The sequence below is a fragment of the Diadema setosum genome, chromosome 19 (genome assembly GCF_964275005.1).
Source record: "Diadema setosum chromosome 19, eeDiaSeto1, whole genome shotgun sequence".
Taxonomy (NCBI): Eukaryota; Metazoa; Echinodermata; class Echinoidea; order Diadematoida; family Diadematidae; genus Diadema; species Diadema setosum.
In genome coordinates, this window is record NC_092703.1 from 19,394,013 (window position 1) to 19,413,973 (window position 19,961).

Consider the following 19,961-nt stretch of genomic DNA (forward strand, 5'->3'; position numbering starts at 1 on the left):
GGAGATCCTAGCTGACAAAATGTAATTTGAAATACACAATTAATGTTTGCATATGGACTTAAAAAGTATGATGCGATTAGCATGAAACTTGGATACAAATGTGTTCACACATGAGTTCTAAAGGGTGAAAGCACCCATGTTTGATCACATTAGTGCAAACATCCAGGCATGCATGCATCAAAAAAGTTATTTTCATGCAGTTTCCCTGTTCAGAAATGAAGAAGTAGATATTTGATGTTATATGATGGTATATGTTGTTCTGGGTATGTGTCAGACAATCTACAGAAATTGTATGAAAACATTGGCCAGATTGTAACACAGATTTACTAAACAGACATTCACTTTTATTACACTGTATCATAGATCACCATCTCCACAGAGAGATAAAAGCAAGCTGAAAGAGGAAGAGAAAGTGGAGAACAAGGTGGATGACTCCATAGCAACCAGAGAGGACTCTGCATCTCCTCCACCTACTCACTTCAAGGCTAAGGAAGCCTCCAAGAAGGAGGAGACGGAGGAGAAAGTGGTAAAAATCAGTCCTTAAAACATTTTGTGTAGGGTTGCTTGTCTGACTGTGATGTTATTTGGGAGATAGTGGTAAAAATTAGTCCTGACAACATTTTGTGTAGGGTTGCTTCTCTGATTGTGATATTATTTGGGTTCAGCATTGATAGAATTATAATCACTATTTTTTCTCTTCTAAGGAATAGTCAAGAAATAGTTAAGAAAGTTATCAATATATTAGTGAGTTGGTCCTTTCATAGACCACTGCTCAATCCAGAGAGAATTTTGAATCTAGTGTGCGTCCTCAGCCTAGTCATTGCGTCCTGAGCCAAATACCATGGAAACATTTAGAGAACACAGGGTTGATAATGCTGAACAGAAATTTCACATCAATGGCTGAGGTCCAGACACTGTCAGTATGAAGCATATTAAAGCCCTACATTGCCTAGGCTACTTTGAAATTGTATAAGTTTTTTTTTTTTTTTGGGGGGGGGGGGGGGCTTATTTGGCCCCCTTACATCTGGGCGGTTGGTAGATCACACCTTCAGAGTAAAGTGGCTTTACTAATAGTCTTTTATCTTTGTTTTTTGTAGGAGAAAGCAGCTGACAAGAGCTCAGGAGAAAGTGAAGATGAAAAAGATGAGCCCAAGGGTGGGCCATCGCCTCGTAAGCAGAGTCGATTTCCAAAGCGTCAGTATCGCCGCAGATCTCTTTCAAACTCATCTGATTCTGAGTCGGAGGAGGAGAAGGCCAAAGACAAAAAGCGGCGTGATTCCAGGTCCAGAACTCGCTCCCGCTCACCAGTTGACCGCAGGCGTAGAAGGAGCAGAACCCCACCTGGTCGGGCAAGGTAGGTGTGCAGTAGCAGCAGCAACAAACCAACAAACACAAACTTTTCTCAAGTGTACCATTTGTGTTTAGCATAATTCTCTTCCCCCATCCCCACCAGTAACAGTGATATTAGTAGGTGATATATATTACTATCTAGATGATTTTTAGAGTAAAAAGGATGAAATTTAATTCTTTTCTTGTTTAATTTCTATATTTTGGTCTATAAGTAATTTCTGTCCCATCTTTGCCTTTGCATGTGCTATCTTCACATAAAGACCTGTGTGTTGAAACTACTTTCTCTTGTTCTTATTAACTAATTGAGTAGGAGGTCTGCTAATTGAAATAATAACTTTTATTTTTCATATTCATTGTGACCTTCTGATGCATTTGTGAAGCGAATAATAGACCATTCAGAAGTCTGTACATGGCCAAAAAGCAGCACATTGTATTGACTAATCTTGCAAATGTTTGCTGTGTCCTGGAATTTTCTTTTATCCTTCTATATTTCTCTTCATTTGTCCAATTCTGTAGTTTTGTGTCCTGTTAAACTTGGACATCTTTTACTTGGTTAGATGTTGAGGAATTAGTGATATCTACAGTATATATTCATTTGGTTGCTTCTGTAAAGATCATATTACTATGTTAACTCTGTTAGTGATATTTTGTAATATATTTTAACCTTCTGTGATATATGAGACTCAAGTTTTTTTTTTTTCCAATGATGGTATATATGTGAATTTGTCATGAGGTCTCTTTCTTTGTTTTGTCGATATAAGGCGTAGGAGATCTCCATCACCACGACGATACTCTCCCTCAAGAAGACGTAGCCCTCCACGACGTCGCAGGTCCCCCAGGAGATCTCCTCGACGCTCGCCTCCTAGACGAAGGAGAAGTAGCCCTAGCCCTAGGAGAAGACGAAGCCCCTCTGTAGAACGACGTCGACGTAGTCCAACCCCGGAAAGACGCCGTCGCAGCCCAACCCCAGAACGGCGGCGTCGTAGTCCAGAGAGACGCCGAAGAAGCTTAACACCAGATCGCAGACGTCGTAGTCCATCTCTAGAGCGTAGACGCCGAAGCCCAAGCCCAGATCGCAGACGTCGTAGCCCAAGCCCAGAACGTAGACGTCGAAGCCCAAGCCCAGATCGCAGACGTCGTAGTCCAAGCCCAGGGCGTAGACGTAGAACCCCAAGTCAAGAACGCAGACGTCGAAGCCCAAGCCCAGATCGCAGGCGGCGTAGCGTAACTCCTGAGCGAAAGAGGCGCAGTCCAGTTGCTGAGTGGAAGAGAATCAGTCCAAGTCCTGCATCTAGAAGACGTGCAGCCCTTGAAAAGAGGAAACCTAGTCCAAGTCCAGAGAAACACAGGCGCACATCACCTGATGTAAGAAAGAAAGAGTCCAAACATCGCCGCAGTGAAACTCCAGAAGATGGAAAATATGACAAGCGCAAGCACACTCCTCCCAGACCAAAAACTCCTACAAAGGGCGATGATGATAGACGCCAACAGAAGACAAAAGCACGTCAGCCTCCAAGTTCTGATGAAAGTTCAGCTGAAAGTAGTCCTGAGAGGGAGCCTCAACCTAAAAAAGACAGGAGCTCCTTGCGTCAAAGTCCAAGCCAAGCAAGTCCCAGAGTTAAGGAGTCTAGAGTCCAGGAAGACAGTGAAGAGGAAAGTGAGGCAGAGAGTCCAAGTCCTCCAAGACAGTTTGAAAAACGGAGGCGAGGCCTGTCACGCGAGGAGTCTCCTGATGCATCTCCCGAGAAAAGGATGCGGCCGATGAAAGCGGCTGCCAGAGAGTCGTCTGCATCCCCTGCTTCTCCTAGGAAGAGGGAGCCCTCTCCAGACAGCTCCCCTACACAGCACAGAGAACAGGAGAGGCCCACAGAAAAGAAGAAGAAGAAGAAGAGAAGGGATGAGGAGGATGACGACGAGAGTGATGATGATAGGAAGGACAAGGAATCAAGTCCAAAGGTGAAGAAGAGCAAGAAGGGCACTTCTGCTGAAGTTTCATCTGAGGCAAGTTTCTTGTTCTCTCACCCATTCTTTTACTCCTTCTTTCCCATGCTCTGGCTTAGGTTGAACGTCATACTTAGTACAATGATGTCGCACATTTTGATCTACTAGTTACACTTGACAAAGCTGCCTGCTACTGTGTCTGTAAAAATGGAGTTGCAAATGGGGAGGGGGGTATTTTTGTACTGAGATGTTAAAAAAGAATTCATTCAGGAATATTTACAGCAAGATTGATACATGTATTTGTATACAGAGGGTGCAAAAATGTGCAGTTATGCAGGATCTTCTTCACACTATCATTCCATGTGTTTCAGTGGTTGTGCCTGTGATACTTTGGCTGTATGTCTGAAACAATCCAGAATCTGAAACAATGACATCAGTCATGTGAATGTTCTAAGGTGATTGAATTGCAGTATGGCAAAATTTCAAGCAAGAAAATTATTTAGACTTCTCATTGAAACTACTGTCCATCAAATGTGCAGTCCATCCTTTAGTACCTGAATTAGCAACATGCTTTTAAATGATTTGATGAAGTTCCGTGTTTTGCCTTGGAGATTCATTGCACATTCTTGTGGAGTGAACACACTCACACACACTCAGAATCATGCATTCCACATTTAGTCTCTGTACATAGCCTATGAAAACTAGGTGTTATATCGGTATTGCTGCTGTCAGTATTTGAAGCATGCTAAGTTGAGTTTTTATGGACAGTATGTAATGGTTCTCAGTTGGAGTTTATCATGTCTTTTCTCATCTCTGCTGTTGTATAGACTTTATTAAGATTACTCTTTGTTATACCCTGTGCATTGATTGATGGTTGTGGATATTGTGCTTGCTATTCTAGGGGTCAGAAAATGAAGAGGAAAAGACAGTGAAGAAGAAAGAAAAGAAGGAGAAGAAAAAACACAAGAAGCATAAGAAACACAAAAAACACAAGAAGCACAAGAAGCAGAAAAAGGAGGATACCCAGGTAAGAAAGCTCCCAGAAAAAGAGTGTGTTTTCAGGCAAAACCACCTCTTACAATACTGTGAAACCCCGTTATAACGAGTTTGGTTATAACGAGGAACCGCTTATAATGAGTTGATCGCGTCGGTCCCGTTTTCCTTTGCTTGTAAACCTATGGCAGAACGAATCGCTATAACAAGTTCGGTTATAACGAGATTCCGGTTATAACAAGGACAATTTCGGTGCATCATGATAAAGAAAAACATTAGCAATTTGATCGTTTATATCGAGGTTCCATTTCTTGACTTGCCACTTTCAAACGCAACAAACGAAACACTGAAAACCGAATTCACGCTATCCATGTCTCTTCCCCGTTTTGCAGAGAACCGTTTTTCCACATTTTTTTCTAAACCACGCGATGAGACACAGGAATACCTTCCGATGTTCCTACTAAATTATTGAACATAATCATTCGATTTTCTTTTTCGCGAGATACACTTGCGTGATATTAGGTCAGACCACAGCGCAACGGAAAATAAGAGAAGAAAAAAGATAACGCATTCGAAAACTTGTCATATTATAGCGACACTCTTGGCCAAAAATGGCAAATTGGAATGTGTGTGCAACTCATCATTATATGCTTTCCATTTTTAGTTACGACTTCCAGTTCTTTTGCTGGTTAGCAAATATGAGTATGTATGATTATAACCGAAATAATTAATGAAATCGCGATCTTGCCGGGTGACAGTAGCGTAGAAATAGTTGAATAATGCATGTTAAGCTACTTAATCGGTGTTCAGAAAAAGAAACAAACGCATTTACCAATTTGAATAGATCTGGGTTTGTTCATTATCACAATTTTTAACACAGCATTTCACAATGAAATTTTTTTCTTTATTTCAGAATGGTCTACGAGGTACAGATTAACGTAAAAAGGATCACAGTCTTCCAAATTCAATCCTGTCGCATATTTTTCAAGAACGGATGTACAAAACGCGAAGAGATTTTCAGAAGAAAATGAAGAACGCATTTTTAATCCCTTCGGGCGCAACGATCATACATTGTATAAGATTACAGTGGAAATAATTCATGAAATCATCGCATTCCCGCTGGGCACCAACAGCGTAAAATACCTCGCAAGTTACAGTAAATGAGGCATGTATGTTACTCTGATATCATCGCGATCTCGCTGGTTGACAGTGTAGCGTAAAAATAGTTGAATAACGCATGTTAAGCTACTTAATCGGTGTTCAGAAAAAGAAGCAAACGCATTTAACAATTTGAATAGATCTGGGTTTGTTCATTATCACAATTTTTAACACCGCATTTCACAATGAAATTTTTTCTTTATTTCAGAATGGTCTACGAGGTACAGATTTACGTAAAAAGGATCACAGTCTTCCAAATTCAATCCTGTCGCATATTTTTCAAGAACGGATGTTCAAAATGCGAAGAGATTTTCAGAAGAAAATGAAGAACGCATTTTTAAACCCTTCGGGCGCAACGATCATACATTGTATAAGATCACAGTGGAAATAATTCATGAAATCATCGCATTCCCGCTGGGCACCAACAGCGTAAAAATACCTTGCAAGTTACGTTAAACAACGCATGTATATTGCTCTATTTGCGCTGGTGTTTGGAAAAACTTAACAAACGCATTTTATACAATCTGATTTTGTTCATTGTCATTTTACACTGTATTTCAAACGAAAACATAGCATTCTTTCAGAATGGTTCAACACAAGAGGAAGAGATAGGTGCAGAAAGAATCGCGAATATAACATAGCCCTATATTTCTCAAGAACATCATGTGCAACTATTTTGCGAAGAGATTTTCGGAAGAAAAATAAAGAATTAACTCATTTCAACCCCTACTTTTTTGTCTGATTCACAAATAATTTCCGTTTATTCCCTCACTGATGATTCATGATTGTGTAATAAAAACGCAAAGGATGTTCTTAAGTTTCATTGATGGGTATATGACGTCGTGCTTATGTTTTTCTTTGTTTTTGATGCATACGGTTATAACGAGGCAATATCGCCGGTCCCATGGACCTCGTTATAACGGGGTTTCACTGTATATATTTTTTGTTTCATAGTTCACGGACCTTTGTTGTGAGCGATCTCAAATTCCACAAAATGTAGTGTGAACATTGATTAGAGTTACATCTTGTGTAATATGTGCCAACATGTAGATATGAAGGTGTGAAGAGAAATGTGTGTAAGAAATACAGCGTAGACATCCTTCTTGAAATTATAGGGCACCATTCCTGTGATTGAGATCAAACTCTTCATGCGGGAAAGTATGAAAGGATATACTGTGTATGTGACCGTGCTGCCTCACAAAACCAACAGACAAACCCCAGATTTTATATGAGGATTCTAAATGGATGAAATGGGTCAACCTAGCCAGTCTTGAGTTTTTCAGATTTTCTGAAAGAGCAATTCCATTATTCTAGAGTTTGTGATCATAAAACAGCAGGGTTTTTTTTTTTTTGATAGTTTTTCTTGAACACTTTTTTTTTAAAGTAGTGAATGGATAGGTTTCTATGGATTGGTTTTTCTCCTGTATTTTCATCGCCCAAGAAGACTGTCTCGGGCACATTGTCTTGACTTCTTGGATAAGGTCTGTTTAAACAGGGCTTTTCAATTGAAATGCAATGAGCTGCAAAACATGATATATTCGCGGCACAAAATTTTTACGAATTGGAGCCGACGGCCTTTTTTGTGGCATGAAATTTTCGCAAATTGCCATTGGCGTTCAATGCATATAGTGTAGACAAGAAATTTGCGTGCATTTTAATATCGCGAATCTTGGCTCTTGCGAAATTCACAAAATTAAAATGCACACGAACATTCCTCGTTTTACAGTACAAGTCATTTACTTTAGTTATTTCATTTTTGTTTTGGGGGGTGTTGGGTATACAGTATGTTTTGTGTATGTCCTTGAAAGATGTCTTGATAAAAGTAGAACAAGTCTAGACACCTTGATAAAAGTAGAACAAGTCTAGACAGTGATAAAATCAACATGATTTATATTGCATGCTCACAAGTTAATGCCGTGTCCGGATCACTCCTGATATAACAAACCCGTTATAATTAAATTCCGGTTACAACGAAGTAAAAATTCAGGCTGCAACATTAATCGCCATGTTTTTTTTTGTTTATTTGGTTATAACAAAATTTCAATATAATGAAGGAAAACTGTTAGTCCCGAGGACTTGTCATAACAGGAGTCCACTGTATTACTTTAAATGTTTTTTTTTTTTTTTTCATTTTGTAACTTGCAGGACTCAGAGAGTGATGGCGAGGAGAAAGAGCGTCTACTGAGACAACGCGCCCTGATGTCAATGAACAAGAGGCAGTCTGTGGACTAGTCGTGAAGATTCCTTAGAGGTGTCATAATTGGAACTTGATCCTTTTCTTCAACGCTATTGTAAATACTGTAGTTGATGATATGCAGTGATGTGTATGTGGATGTTTTTCTTTCATTTTGCATTTACACACTGTTACAGTAGTGCCAAGTTGCTTACTTTGTGTTGGTGAGAATTCACCCTGTCACTGGTGGAGGAAGATAGTTAGCCAAAATTATAAAGATTTGTCTCATAAGCTTGATTACGAAAAAGTATGTTTCGGAAATTTCGGACGTGCTACAGCACGTCTGGAAGTGGTCCTGTAGGCTTTCCCTTTTATGGCAAGGGCATAACAATACAGCAGAACATACGCAAACCTTAACATGGTTTCATTGTATGGTTTTATATACAATGTACTCCCTTTTCGTTGTAGTTTTGTAAATTGCACCAGTCTCAATGACCTGGTTAGTTTTTGTCACAATTTTGTATTATAGGCCATTCTGACTAGGAAAAGTCAAATTATATAGGGCCTACAGTAACAGCTTAGTAAACCTGAAGATGTATAAAAAAATATTCAGCCATGAGCAATTTTTGTAATAGAGCTGTACCTCCATGACTGCTTTCATTTTCAGGTTCATTTGAAATCTAATGCTATTACATCGATGGTTGAACTGAAGTAGAGGTGGGAGGTTCATGTTAAGAGCGATTGTCAACCTCATTTCGAATGAAAACCCTTTCTTACATTAACACGTGTGAACAAAGCTGCCCCACCTCGAGGTGCAAACAACCTGTGATGATACAATATAACTGGGTGAAAGCTTGTACTGTAGATTTATTTTTCCCAGTTTTACATCATGTTAATGTTAAGAGGATTTACGTGTAAAATGTTAGCTGGAGGACTTATAATTTCATTTTATTTCATTAAGTATAATTATGATATAGCCCCTTATCTTACTGTACATAACTAGCTGTGCCATTGGCAGAATCGAAGAGCAAAATGATACGTTGGAGGTAACTTTTTGTCTATCATTTTATGCTGGAATGCATATTAGAATTGTATGTGGAATGTCTGGTTATATGTAAAGTGTTCCATTAATTTCTCTTGCAACAGGTTTCTCTGAATACAATGTATTAAGACCATATGATTTTCTGTAGAAGTTACAGTTTGTATGATGTTCTGGTTCTGGAGCTGTTGGTAATGCAGTCTCTTGACATGGCAGAAATGTGCTGCACACTTTGAAAGGTGAAACAGAACCAAGACATTTTATTAAAATGTTCTCAATTTGTGCTGCCTGCATGTGTTTGAAGCCCCCCCCCCCCCCCACGTGTCTGATACACAAGATTCATCAAGAAGCATATTATGTGCAGCTAGAAGTATCCCTGTGTATGTATGCCAAAAGCTGAATGATTATTTCAACCCCTGGCAAGGCAACTCTGATTTGGCAGTAATGGAATAAACCAACTTCGAAGTCTCTGATATTTCATCTTGAATGACAATCTTCCACACTTAGTGGCATTTTAACCTAGTCTACAACCCTTGTATTGCTTTCACTCCTCAGAATCCCATCCCTATGCTCTCACCCCCCCCCCCCCACACACACACACACACACACACAATCAATGGGGGGAGGGGGTGGAGATCGAGGCAGAACTCATTACAATTATGCTTGGTCAGATAAAATGGCTTCCATCTTCTGCTCACATGTAATTGAGTGACCCTTCCTGAAGTGCATTCCTTTCACTTATCAAAGCCACAATTTGACTTCGTATTCATGTTGACCATAGAGTTTGAGATCCAAAGTAAATGTATATTAGCTAGGGCATAAATATGCTAAGCCTTACAAAGGAGTTGTGAAAATAGCAAAAGTCAGTTCAGTGTTCATTCCGGTACTTCAAGCTTGGTTGATACATAAGCTTCTGTGGAGATTTCTGACAGCCCTGCAGTCGTATCTCTCCTCGATATACGTACACTCACTGTGTATCATGGCCAAGTTCATGCACACTGTAACAGTGTGCATATGCTTAGCCCAAGGTGAAATTGCACAAGTATGTCTGGCAACAAAGGATACTGGTGTTGTTGTTCAAGCACATGTAATTTTTACTGCTGAAATTGTGTTTCCCAGATTTGCCAATGTCATGTACAGGTAAGCACAAATTCTCTGACTGTTGTGACCATACTCAAAGACTCCAACTCTCCCGCTTTCGATGGGAGATCTCCCGCCGAAAACCCATTTTCACAAAATCTCCTGTTCTCCCACTTATGATTTAATTTCTCCCACCCTGGTTCTGTGTCTCCCGCTTGTATGGTTTTGCAGATGCCAGTCAATTTCATAATACAGTGGACTCCCGTTATAACGAAGTCCTCGGGACCGGCAGTTTTCTTTTCGTTATAACGAAATTTCGTTATAACCGAATGAATAAACAATAAAAATACATAGAGTTGATAATGTTCCGGCCCTAAATTTTATTTCGTTGTAACTGGAATTTCGTTATAACCGTGTTCGTTATAACGGGAGTGCACTGTACAGTGTACACATGCATGTATAGCATCTGCACATGATATATGAAATCAAGTTTTATTAAGCCAAAATATATGATTTGATTCATTGAATTATTACTTACGTAGTGCCCGAGATAGCACGAGAGAGCATCTATAGAACCCTATTATGACCCAAGGGCCTTTGCGCTTCGCGCACATCAAGTTGGAGTCTCCCGTTTGCGAGGGGTTCAGGCAGGAGAATCTCCAGATCTGAAGGTGCTTGGGATTGGAGTCTCTGCATACTCGATTCGAGTTCTTTCTATTCAAGTGTTGGTTCTTATCTGGTGCATGTCAATGACAATTCTCTTTAACTTGTGCGACTATACATCGCTATGGAAACATGCTTGATACAATAAATTTGACCCTGTCAACCTTGAAAGGCAGTACACTGTACATGTATTTATATATCTGTTCCCCACACTCTTGAACATGTATTACTGTACATTTGTTTAAATACAAAGTGTATTCAATTGGCAACCCAATGAAGTTTATGTGGACTCTCAATTTAGCAGTTCTAATATACACTGTACAGTATACCTATGCATCTTATTTTGTGCAGATTTTGATGCGACAATTCTAGCTACATGTAATCTTTTTCAAGTACTGTACATGTAAGAGATATGCAGTGACAAGGCAGTTTAAAATGGCAAGCTTATTCCGTTAATAGGCCAGTTTATAATTTTACTTCGAGCCATGTTGGTTTCGAACTCCACTTGGATTAGCATATGTGATGTTATGATTATTTGTGTAATCGTGAAAAAATTTACCCCAAGTTTTTGTCAATGAGAAAAAAATTGCCTGCGAATAGTGCAAAAAGGATCAAAATCGCACAAGAACCAAGAAGTTATGACATTTTGAAATTTCAGTTGTTTTTTGAAAATGATTCTTGCTCAGTCATGAATATTCAAATCAGCAAGTTGATGTCATGCTTCACAATTGCTTATTCATTTCATATACAGACACGACAAACATCTCAAATTTCAGCTGTACAAATGTAAAACTTGCCTTTAAAACTACCCAAAATAGAAAAAAAAAAAGATTATTAAATATGATATATAATTTGTATTTTGGTATGGCAATATGGAAAGTTTTACCTGTATGTACTTGAAAATTTGTGAGGGCATGGTATCAACTCACTCATTTGAATATTCATAACTTTTTTTTTTTACTTTAAAAGTTCACAACTTTTGCGTCGATTGTCCGATTTTCCTCAAACTTTCACTGATGTGTTCTAGTAATGTTGCTGCTTTCACTCAATCCACATTGCTCTTTAGGTTTAAATTTGAAGTGATGTCTGCATCATCAGTCTTTCTTTTTTCGGTGGGGTGGGGGGGGGGGGTGGGATTTGTACTTATTGATGAACTACTACTAAAACATTTTTTTTTGCTCTTATGTGTAGACCAGTGGGAAATGGGGAGGACACCATGCAGATTAGTTCTGGTTGCAACCAATGTCACTTTTCAATGGAATACAAACCTTTGCTAATTCCAAAGCTGTCCTACTTTGCATGTGATTTTGATGAAACATCTACATAAAAATCATACAAAATGTGGAATGTATACATTGTATCTCTGTTTAAAAGTAATTCACTTGATATTTGGCACACGTGATCAATGTAATGTGTAGTTGCCTGCGACGCCCTTTTTGCAGATGTTAAAAAATAAGTTGCCATGGCAACACCAGTTTTTACACAAATACTAAGAGGTTATGGATCAAGCTGTTTCTGAGCATTTGAAGAGTAAGTTAGAAAAATATGATAGCTGTAAGACATTTTTGTCATATTTATACCAACCGTACAAAAAAAAAAAAAAACAAATATGAATAACCCAACTCCCTTCAAAGACAAGTTCACTGTCATACACATCCATACAAATTGAGAGAATGCAGCAGTATCGATAGAGCACATCGGTGAAAGCTGGAGGAAAATCAATCTGTTTTAGTGCTCCCATTGAGAAGACAACTACAGATTATGTGACAAATATGAGAAAAAAATATAAAAAAGGTGGATTGAGCTTACTCCCCCAGTTTTTAATTAGAATTGAAATTTGGCATATGTGACTGCCATAGCCTCTAGATCATGTGCATAACACATCATAGGTCAATGTTGAACTATGCATCGCCATGGTAACTTTTTTTTTTTTTAAAATGAAAAGCATAAAATTGTTCAATATTGTGGATTGAGCAAACACCCTTAGTTAAGCACTTTACTTGAACTCTTGCACATATAGCTGCTGTAATACCTTGTACAGTATTTACATGTGCATGCTTCATCCTGTCAGTGTTAAACCATGCATTGCCACGGTAACAGCATACGTATACACATGTATATATATATTTTTTTTTTTTTCTTTTTTTTTTTTTATTTATTTATTTATTTTGTTAATGGAAATTATACAAAAATATTGTGGATTGAGCTAACTGCCAAGTTTTTTTTTTTAGGATTTGACTTAATTTGGAAAATGTAACCGCTACAATACACCTGGGTAAATGGGTGAGTGTCAAAGTTGAAAGTAGTGCCATTATGAATTGGGCCAAGTCCCCCAGGTTTTGAGCACTGGACTCGGGGGGGGGGGGGGGGGGGGGGGTTTGGCACACGTGACCTGTATTCTAAAATGAGTAAAACACTTTCTGTTGTCCATGTTGAACAATGGGATGTCATGGCAATAAAGAGCAAACAAACATGTGCACTGAGCTAACTTCCTCTGTTTTAGAAGGGGTATAATCACATTCAGTGATAGTTCAATAAACTAAGAAAATCACCCAACAATTAGGAACATTTAGTTTGTTGATTTTTTTTTCGATTTAAACGATAGACTGCATTACTTTTTTAAAATTATGAATATGTGTATTGTAAATATTGCACCAAGAATAGCAATAGCACTGTTTCTCTCCAAATGGGATGGGGTGGGACAGAGAACATGAAAACAATGCCTCAAAAGTTTATCCTTGGAGGCAAAGGCAAAATACAAGACAAAGAAAAAAAAATACAAGACAAATGCACACGAAAAAAAAAAAAGATTGACATGAATGTGCATCCAAACACACGGGCAAACCCAAGTTCTTTCCAGAGAAATACTGTAAATGAATACTGTTACATTCTTCCTGGCAAGATTGAAAGAACTGGGAGGCCCCAGTAGGTCTAGTGATCTCTCGAGTATTGCAAGTTTACCTTCCACACATTTTTTAACATGAAGAAAACAACAACCATTGAGGGGTATGGTGTATGTATGTAGTGCATCATCACATTACCAATATAGAGCTGGAATTCATAAATGGAAGAAAATTGTGCATAAAGCTAACTTTGGCAAAATGACTTTTACAGTTCTAAAACATATTTCCTTGTGATGAAGCAGGGCAAATCATGGATCAATTCAAAGTTTAGCATTGCACAAATCAATATTTGCCAGAAACCACTAAATTACTTTCCCCAACATTGTATGGCTTCTGTGATGATGCTTTACATTTGTACATTATATCACCATAGCAGTACTACCTGCCAAGTTTGGTGAAAGTTTTGAAGAAGCATTTTCAGAGCCCTCCAGTTACCAACGTACATTTACATGTACTCACAGCGCTAACCTGGCTCTATCACTTCTGGTCTTAGGAAAGATTTTTGAAAACAGGCCTCGATATAAGGAAAGAACAAGGAAAAGTAGAAATTACGCGGTGCGTAATATATGTCCCTGCCGGAAGTAGCATTTTGTAGCAAAATGTACAATACAGGTCGAAAATCAAGGTCAAAGGTCAAAGAAGTCAAAGGTCAAAATTCTGTGTACAAGTTTTGAAGCCCTCACCTAGTGCCATCACATAAAGCAAACGGAATCGAAATCGGGTTAGAAATGGCGAAGGAGTAGCATTTTGTAGCCATGCAATGTACAATGTAGGTCAAAGAAGTCAAAGGTCAAAATTCTGTTAAGAAGTTTTGAAGCCCTCACCTAGTGCCATCACATAAAGCAAACGGAATCGAAATCGGGTTAGAAATGGCAAAGGAGTAGCATTTTGTAGCAAAATGTACAATACAGGTCAAAAATCAAGGTCAAAATTCTGTGTACAAGTTTTGAAGCCCTCGCCTAGTGCCATCACATAAAGCAAACGGAATCGAAATCGGGTTAGAAATGGCAAAGGAGTAGCATTTCGTAGCCATGCAATGTACAATAGGCCTATAGGTAAAAAATCAAGGTCAAAGGTCAAAGAAGTCAAAGGTCAAAATTCTGTGTACAAGTTTTGAAGCCCTCACCCAGTGCCATCACATAAAGCAAACAGAATCGAAAACGGGTTAGAAATGGCGAAGGAGTAGCATTTTGTAGCTAATGTACAATATAGGTCAAAAATCAAGGTCAAAGGTCAAAGAAGTCAACGGTCAAAATTCTGTGTTGAAGTTTTGAAGCCCTCACCTAGTGCCATCACATAAAGCAAACGGAATCGAAATCGGGTTAGAAATGGCGAAGGAGTAGCATTTTGTAGCAAAATGTACAATACAGGTCAAAAAAATCAAGGTCAAAGGTCAAAGGTCGAAATTCTGTGTAGAAGTTTTGAAGCCCTAAACTAGTGCCATCACATAAAGCAAACGGAATCGAAATCGGGTTAGAAATGGCGAAGGAGTAGCATTTTGTAGCAAAATGTACAATATAGGTCAAAGGTCAAGGTCAAAGGTCACAACTGGAATTCTGTGTAGAAGTTTCAAAGCTCACATGTAGTGCTCTCAAATAAAGCAAACAGAATCAAAATCGGCTCATAAATGACAGAGAAGTAGCAAATTGAACATTTTGATCACACACGGACGCACACAAGGACGGACGGACACACGGACACACACACGTACGGAGCCCGTTTCATAGTCCCCTGCTCGAACTCGTTCGGAAGGGGACAAAAAGCACTGGTCCCCAGAACTCTGTTATACTGTAATGGGAATGCACTGTAGCTTAATCCCCTCACTTCTTGTAATGGTCTCTCTCTCTTTCACTCTTTACAAATTACACACACATTCACAAAACAGACACATGTAACCAAGCACTAAACCACCCCCCCCCCCCATAAAAAAAAAAAGAAGAGAGAAATCAAAGCATATGATGCAAGGTCAGAACAGGAAAGTATCCTGCTTATTGATAAGTGTGTCTGAATGGACAAGACCATCCAATGGCTTCCAACATGCCATATAACACAAGAAAGTGTTACATGGCATATAGCCACTGGAGAGTTCTCTTCTGCATTTGACCTTGAATACTCCCTCCTCCCCATCCCCTCCCCCCCCCCCCCCAAAAAAAAAATAAAATAAAGGATGCAAAAAATTGAAACAAATATACCTGGGAAGATCTGGCACAGAATACTGAAGCAGCATCAACCTGATTCATCGTATGTTAAACACTATTTGAGGGTTGACATTACTTAATGAGGCCATATTGAATTAGGAAATTGGTGTAAAAAATAAGCAAACAACCTTGGCTTATTCCTCATTATTGGACGGTCCAACATTAAGTAAGCAAGGCGGGGCTTATGGAGAAGAGAAGCCTAGAAGATTACCCAAACAAAACCACCTCCTCAAAAATAATTTAAAAAAGGTGATTGAAAAATAAAAGCAAAAAAGAAAGAAAGAAGGATACATAAAAAAAAAAAAAAAAAATAAGTACCTCCACCCCTCTGGAGGCATATGCATGCAAGGTCAGGTTGGCATTGTTGCAACTGTATAACTATGTGTGCCATCTGTGATAGCATTTTCTCAAGATTGGATTAGCCTTTTACTTCATATCATATAGATCCACATGGCAACTGTTACACATGTATAAGATAACAAAAAAGAAGAGCAAGTCTAATCTTGACCTCAACCACTAATTTCACCAAAAACTGGGGAATTGGAAAATACAACAAACAAACAAAACTTCGTAGAGTGCAGGCCTTCATCAAGCAGCTCATTTCCACCCACATTGTCAATCCCACCCCATATTTTAGTTCTACATTCCCATCATGTAATAAAGTTTAAGGGTTAACATCTAAATATTGTATACAGAAGAGTGATGGTGATGCTAAGTAATCTAGCTGTTTAATGTAGACTTAAATTATAAGCTGAAAATTACCTTATTTCCCCAATGATGAATCCTTGAAAACGTGATAAACATATGACATTCTAAAAATCCTGGTTCCAGATGGCGATCCCAATAACTAAAACAATTATTTTCATGCTTCTGAAGTTTATATCCAAATCTGTTCATAACTTTTTGAGTTATATGCAAACACACAAAGCAATGGCAGCAAGAAATTGAACTTCCTTGGCAGAGGAAATCAAAGAAACAGACAACAGAAATGCTTTGCCATAGCTGGACATTCCAATATGCGTTGTTTGGTTTGTCACCTAAATGTATTTCTAGAGTTCGTTGAGGTGGCAAAGCAAACAAAAAAAAAAAAAAAAAAAAAAAAATTAATAATAATAATAAATCAATAAAAAAATTAAAAATAACGAAACAAAACAAAATGTAACAAAAGAAAACCCCCACACACAACCCCCCCCCCAAAAAAAAATGACCTGTCTGTCCAATAAATCCTTACACAATGTATCACACATGTGCATGTATTAGCTTTAAAGGGTGTGTACAGTTCTGGTCGAGGTGAGGATTTAGCTTTTAACGTTTTGCGAGATATTCAGAAACCACTCTATGAGATGTCAAAGAGCATGCAGTTCTAAGGGGTATCAAAAGTTTATTTGATGAAAATTGGTTTTGAAATGGCCGAGATATCCAAAAACAAGGTGAAACAAAGAGATCCTAATAAAGTTGTGGCATGTCGCCTTTTATTATTAGCACTTTTTTTGATATCTCAGCCATTTGAAAACCAATTTTCATCAAATAAACGTTGAATCCTTCTTAAAATTACATGCTCTTTCATATTTCATAAGAGGCTTTTCATTATCTCACTTAGTCCCTTTAACCTGGTATTCTTGAACATTTTCCCTCTTTGATTTGACTACTGTATACGCCTAATATTTTGTGAGGTTTTTATTTTCGCGAATTTCACGAGTTGGGTGCTATTCGCGAAATTAAAGATACGCGAAAATATTGACTCTGATCGCGTGTACATTTCTCCGTTCAGTACAGGACTCCACGAACGTGAATTTAACCGCTCGCGAAACTGTCTGGAATTCCCGATTGGCGAAAATTTAGACTCACGAAAATTTAGACTCGCAAAATATATGGCGTATACAGTATGTGTCACTAACTGAATCTTCAATCAAGTTTTGTGACAAGCATAAATTTGTCATTCACAAGGTCCTTTAGAAGCAAAAAGAAGAAGAAAAAATTACAAAGCTAATTTTTGCAACTTCCAATATTGTAAGATGCAAAAGGGGCACAGCCCTCAACATGTCTCATTTGATTGTTTTTTCTATCTGAAAGAGAACATTTTAAAAGAGCCTAGTGTAATGAATTTATAACCTAACGCCAGTGTCTTTGCTAATTCTGGATTAATCCTTCCAGCAATCACGTTTGCTGCAAATCTTCTCATTTCCTGGGATTGGAAAGCTGCTGTGTCAATCGGCTTTGAAGAAAGCTACGACTTTTGAGATACATGTATGTGTGCTGTGATTTTTGTTCCATGCTCCAGCATGGTAATCTTGTAAATGCAACTACATGTAATCAATTCAGCTAATTGTGGTTTACTGTAAAAGTGGAAATTCTCGCACATTTCGCACAACCAGAAACTAGCATGTCAATAAAAGTACGCAAATATTTTTCCATGTCATATATTCCAGTAGTTAATGACCCAATTCCACGGAATTAAATACATGCGAAATTTATCTTACTGCGCCTAGCCCAAAAAATGTGCGAAAATATCCACTTTTACAGTTATTAAGTGTATAGGTAACTATATTTTTGATATTGTCATTATTCTTACAAAATTATACCTATTATTATATCAAACATGCAACAAACAGGTTCCACTAGAAGGGGTATAGGTTTAAGAACTAAGAACTGTTCAGAACTTCAAAGATTATATAGTGCAAGAACAGTAATACAAGTACATGTATTTCATGAATACTAAAATTTAGAAGTTGGCAATTCTCTACAGTGGTGAGAAATGTCTACTTCCAGGTCAAAGAAGCTGGAATCCAAATTGTCATTTAACTGTATGTGTTTGTGAATATTTCAGCAACAATTCATGGGACTTAACTTTGCTTTGACAGAAGTTGGTGTAGATCAACTCCTGCTCTCATAAGTCAAGTAGAATATTAACATCGGGAAGTTGATATTTGAGCATTTTTTTTTTTCATAAAAGGGAAATCCCCAAAATATAGATCAGGTCTCCAGACCAAGGCTCAACATTTTTCTCTGACATGTCCTTGAATTTTAGGGGAAAGAATAAGTTCTGACTTTCTCATTTTCCAGATCTATTAGCAAATCACTAGTACGTGGTACTTTGGTGACGGTGAAAGTAACTGATGGAAGACAGCTGGCTCAATTATTCACACAGCTGAAAGACAAGTGCATGTCAGAGCATAGCAATTTGGGTGGTTTTTCATACTGCTGGTTGTAGGAGGTACACTGCTGAATCATTAACTTTAGATAGGAATCCTGGTTAGCGTAGATGAGGGATTTGTTGGGAACAAAGGACTAGGGCGGCACCAACTGAAAATATCCTTGCCACTGATGACTGTAGAAGGTCAGAAAGCAAATGATTCCGCTGTCATCTCAGATAATAACACCTTGTCATCCCAGTATGACTCATTAGTTTGGAGCAGAATTTGGAAAGCATGACGATATTATTGTTGGGGTGATAAATTTTCTCGTCTGTCAAACAGCACCTTCCTTTCTTTCCCAGGGGTTGTTCTGCAAATACAGGAGTTACACTGCAAAGAAATCGATTTAATCTTGCTCTGTGAACTTGATCAGCAGAATATAATTTTGAAAAGGGAAATCTCAGCAGAGAGGCCAATGGAAATCGTGATCATGTATCCTTTGCTTGATGCCAGTGCAGGTGTCCCAACTGGACAATGTATCCCTTCATATTAAATAGAATCGCTCATTGCTTTGCTCATCATCATAATCTTCAAGCAACGCATATGTCTCTTCCACTCATCCTTGGTTATGCTGCCAGTTGTCACCTTGAAGAAGTCCAATTGTCTGTCGGCAGAATCTGGAGTAACTCAAGGGTATAGTATGACAAGGAGGTTTAATCCCAGACCTCTATTGATATCATGGGGGTCTCACATTTTCTGGAAGCCAATCGTGGCTAAATTCTTTCCTTCACACCAATGGTAGCCTTCAAAACAAGGCTTTATCACAATTCCAGCAGGATTTACTGGATTTTCTCCACGGATTCAGAAATTCTTGGGTACTTGGCGTAACTATTAGATTCTCTTTGAAGAATGTTCTCCATGAGGCAAATGCATAAATATTCCAAAACAGCCATGGGGTATGACTGAAATTGAGCTTGGAAGGACAGTTTGTCCCAATTTTTCATCTGAAAGAGAAATTGCTATCAAAGAACACATCAAAAGACATTGCAAGAAATCTTGAAATTGAAAGAAAGCTCCAATTTGGGAACTTCATTTTCATTCAAGAATTTGACTTCATAATTGAATTTCTAGTGGGAATTATGGGATGAGAGAGTAAAGAGGGAGAAAAAGAGAAAGAGAGAAATATGTTAATATCAACATAGCTATGGCACTTGACAGTGTTGAAAATTTCCAAGCATGCTGCACTTTTCTTGCACTACTTTCAGTAAAATTATTCTTATCTGAACAAGTTTTCAAGTAGTGTAGCCCAGTCATTCTGCTTTTCTTTTT

At 38.3% G+C, this 19,961-nt stretch overlaps 1 protein-coding gene across 2 annotated transcripts in view; it reads left to right on the top strand.

Moving 5' to 3' along the window:
* LOC140242733 (uncharacterized) overlaps positions 1 to 10,572 on the top strand; it is a 30,018-nt gene extending 19,446 nt beyond the window's left edge. For both annotated transcript variants that reach the window (XM_072322492.1, XM_072322493.1), the window contains 5 exons: positions 364 to 526; positions 1,098 to 1,354; positions 2,112 to 3,351; positions 4,193 to 4,318; positions 7,588 to 10,572. In XM_072322492.1, coding sequence (XP_072178593.1) covers positions 364 to 526; positions 1,098 to 1,354; positions 2,112 to 3,351; positions 4,193 to 4,318; positions 7,588 to 7,674 — 1,873 coding nt within the window. In that variant the 3' untranslated portion in view covers positions 7,675 to 10,572. The remainder of the gene's footprint in view (positions 1 to 363; positions 527 to 1,097; positions 1,355 to 2,111; positions 3,352 to 4,192; positions 4,319 to 7,587) is intronic.
* The last annotated feature ends 9,389 nt before the right edge of the window (positions 10,573 to 19,961 follow it).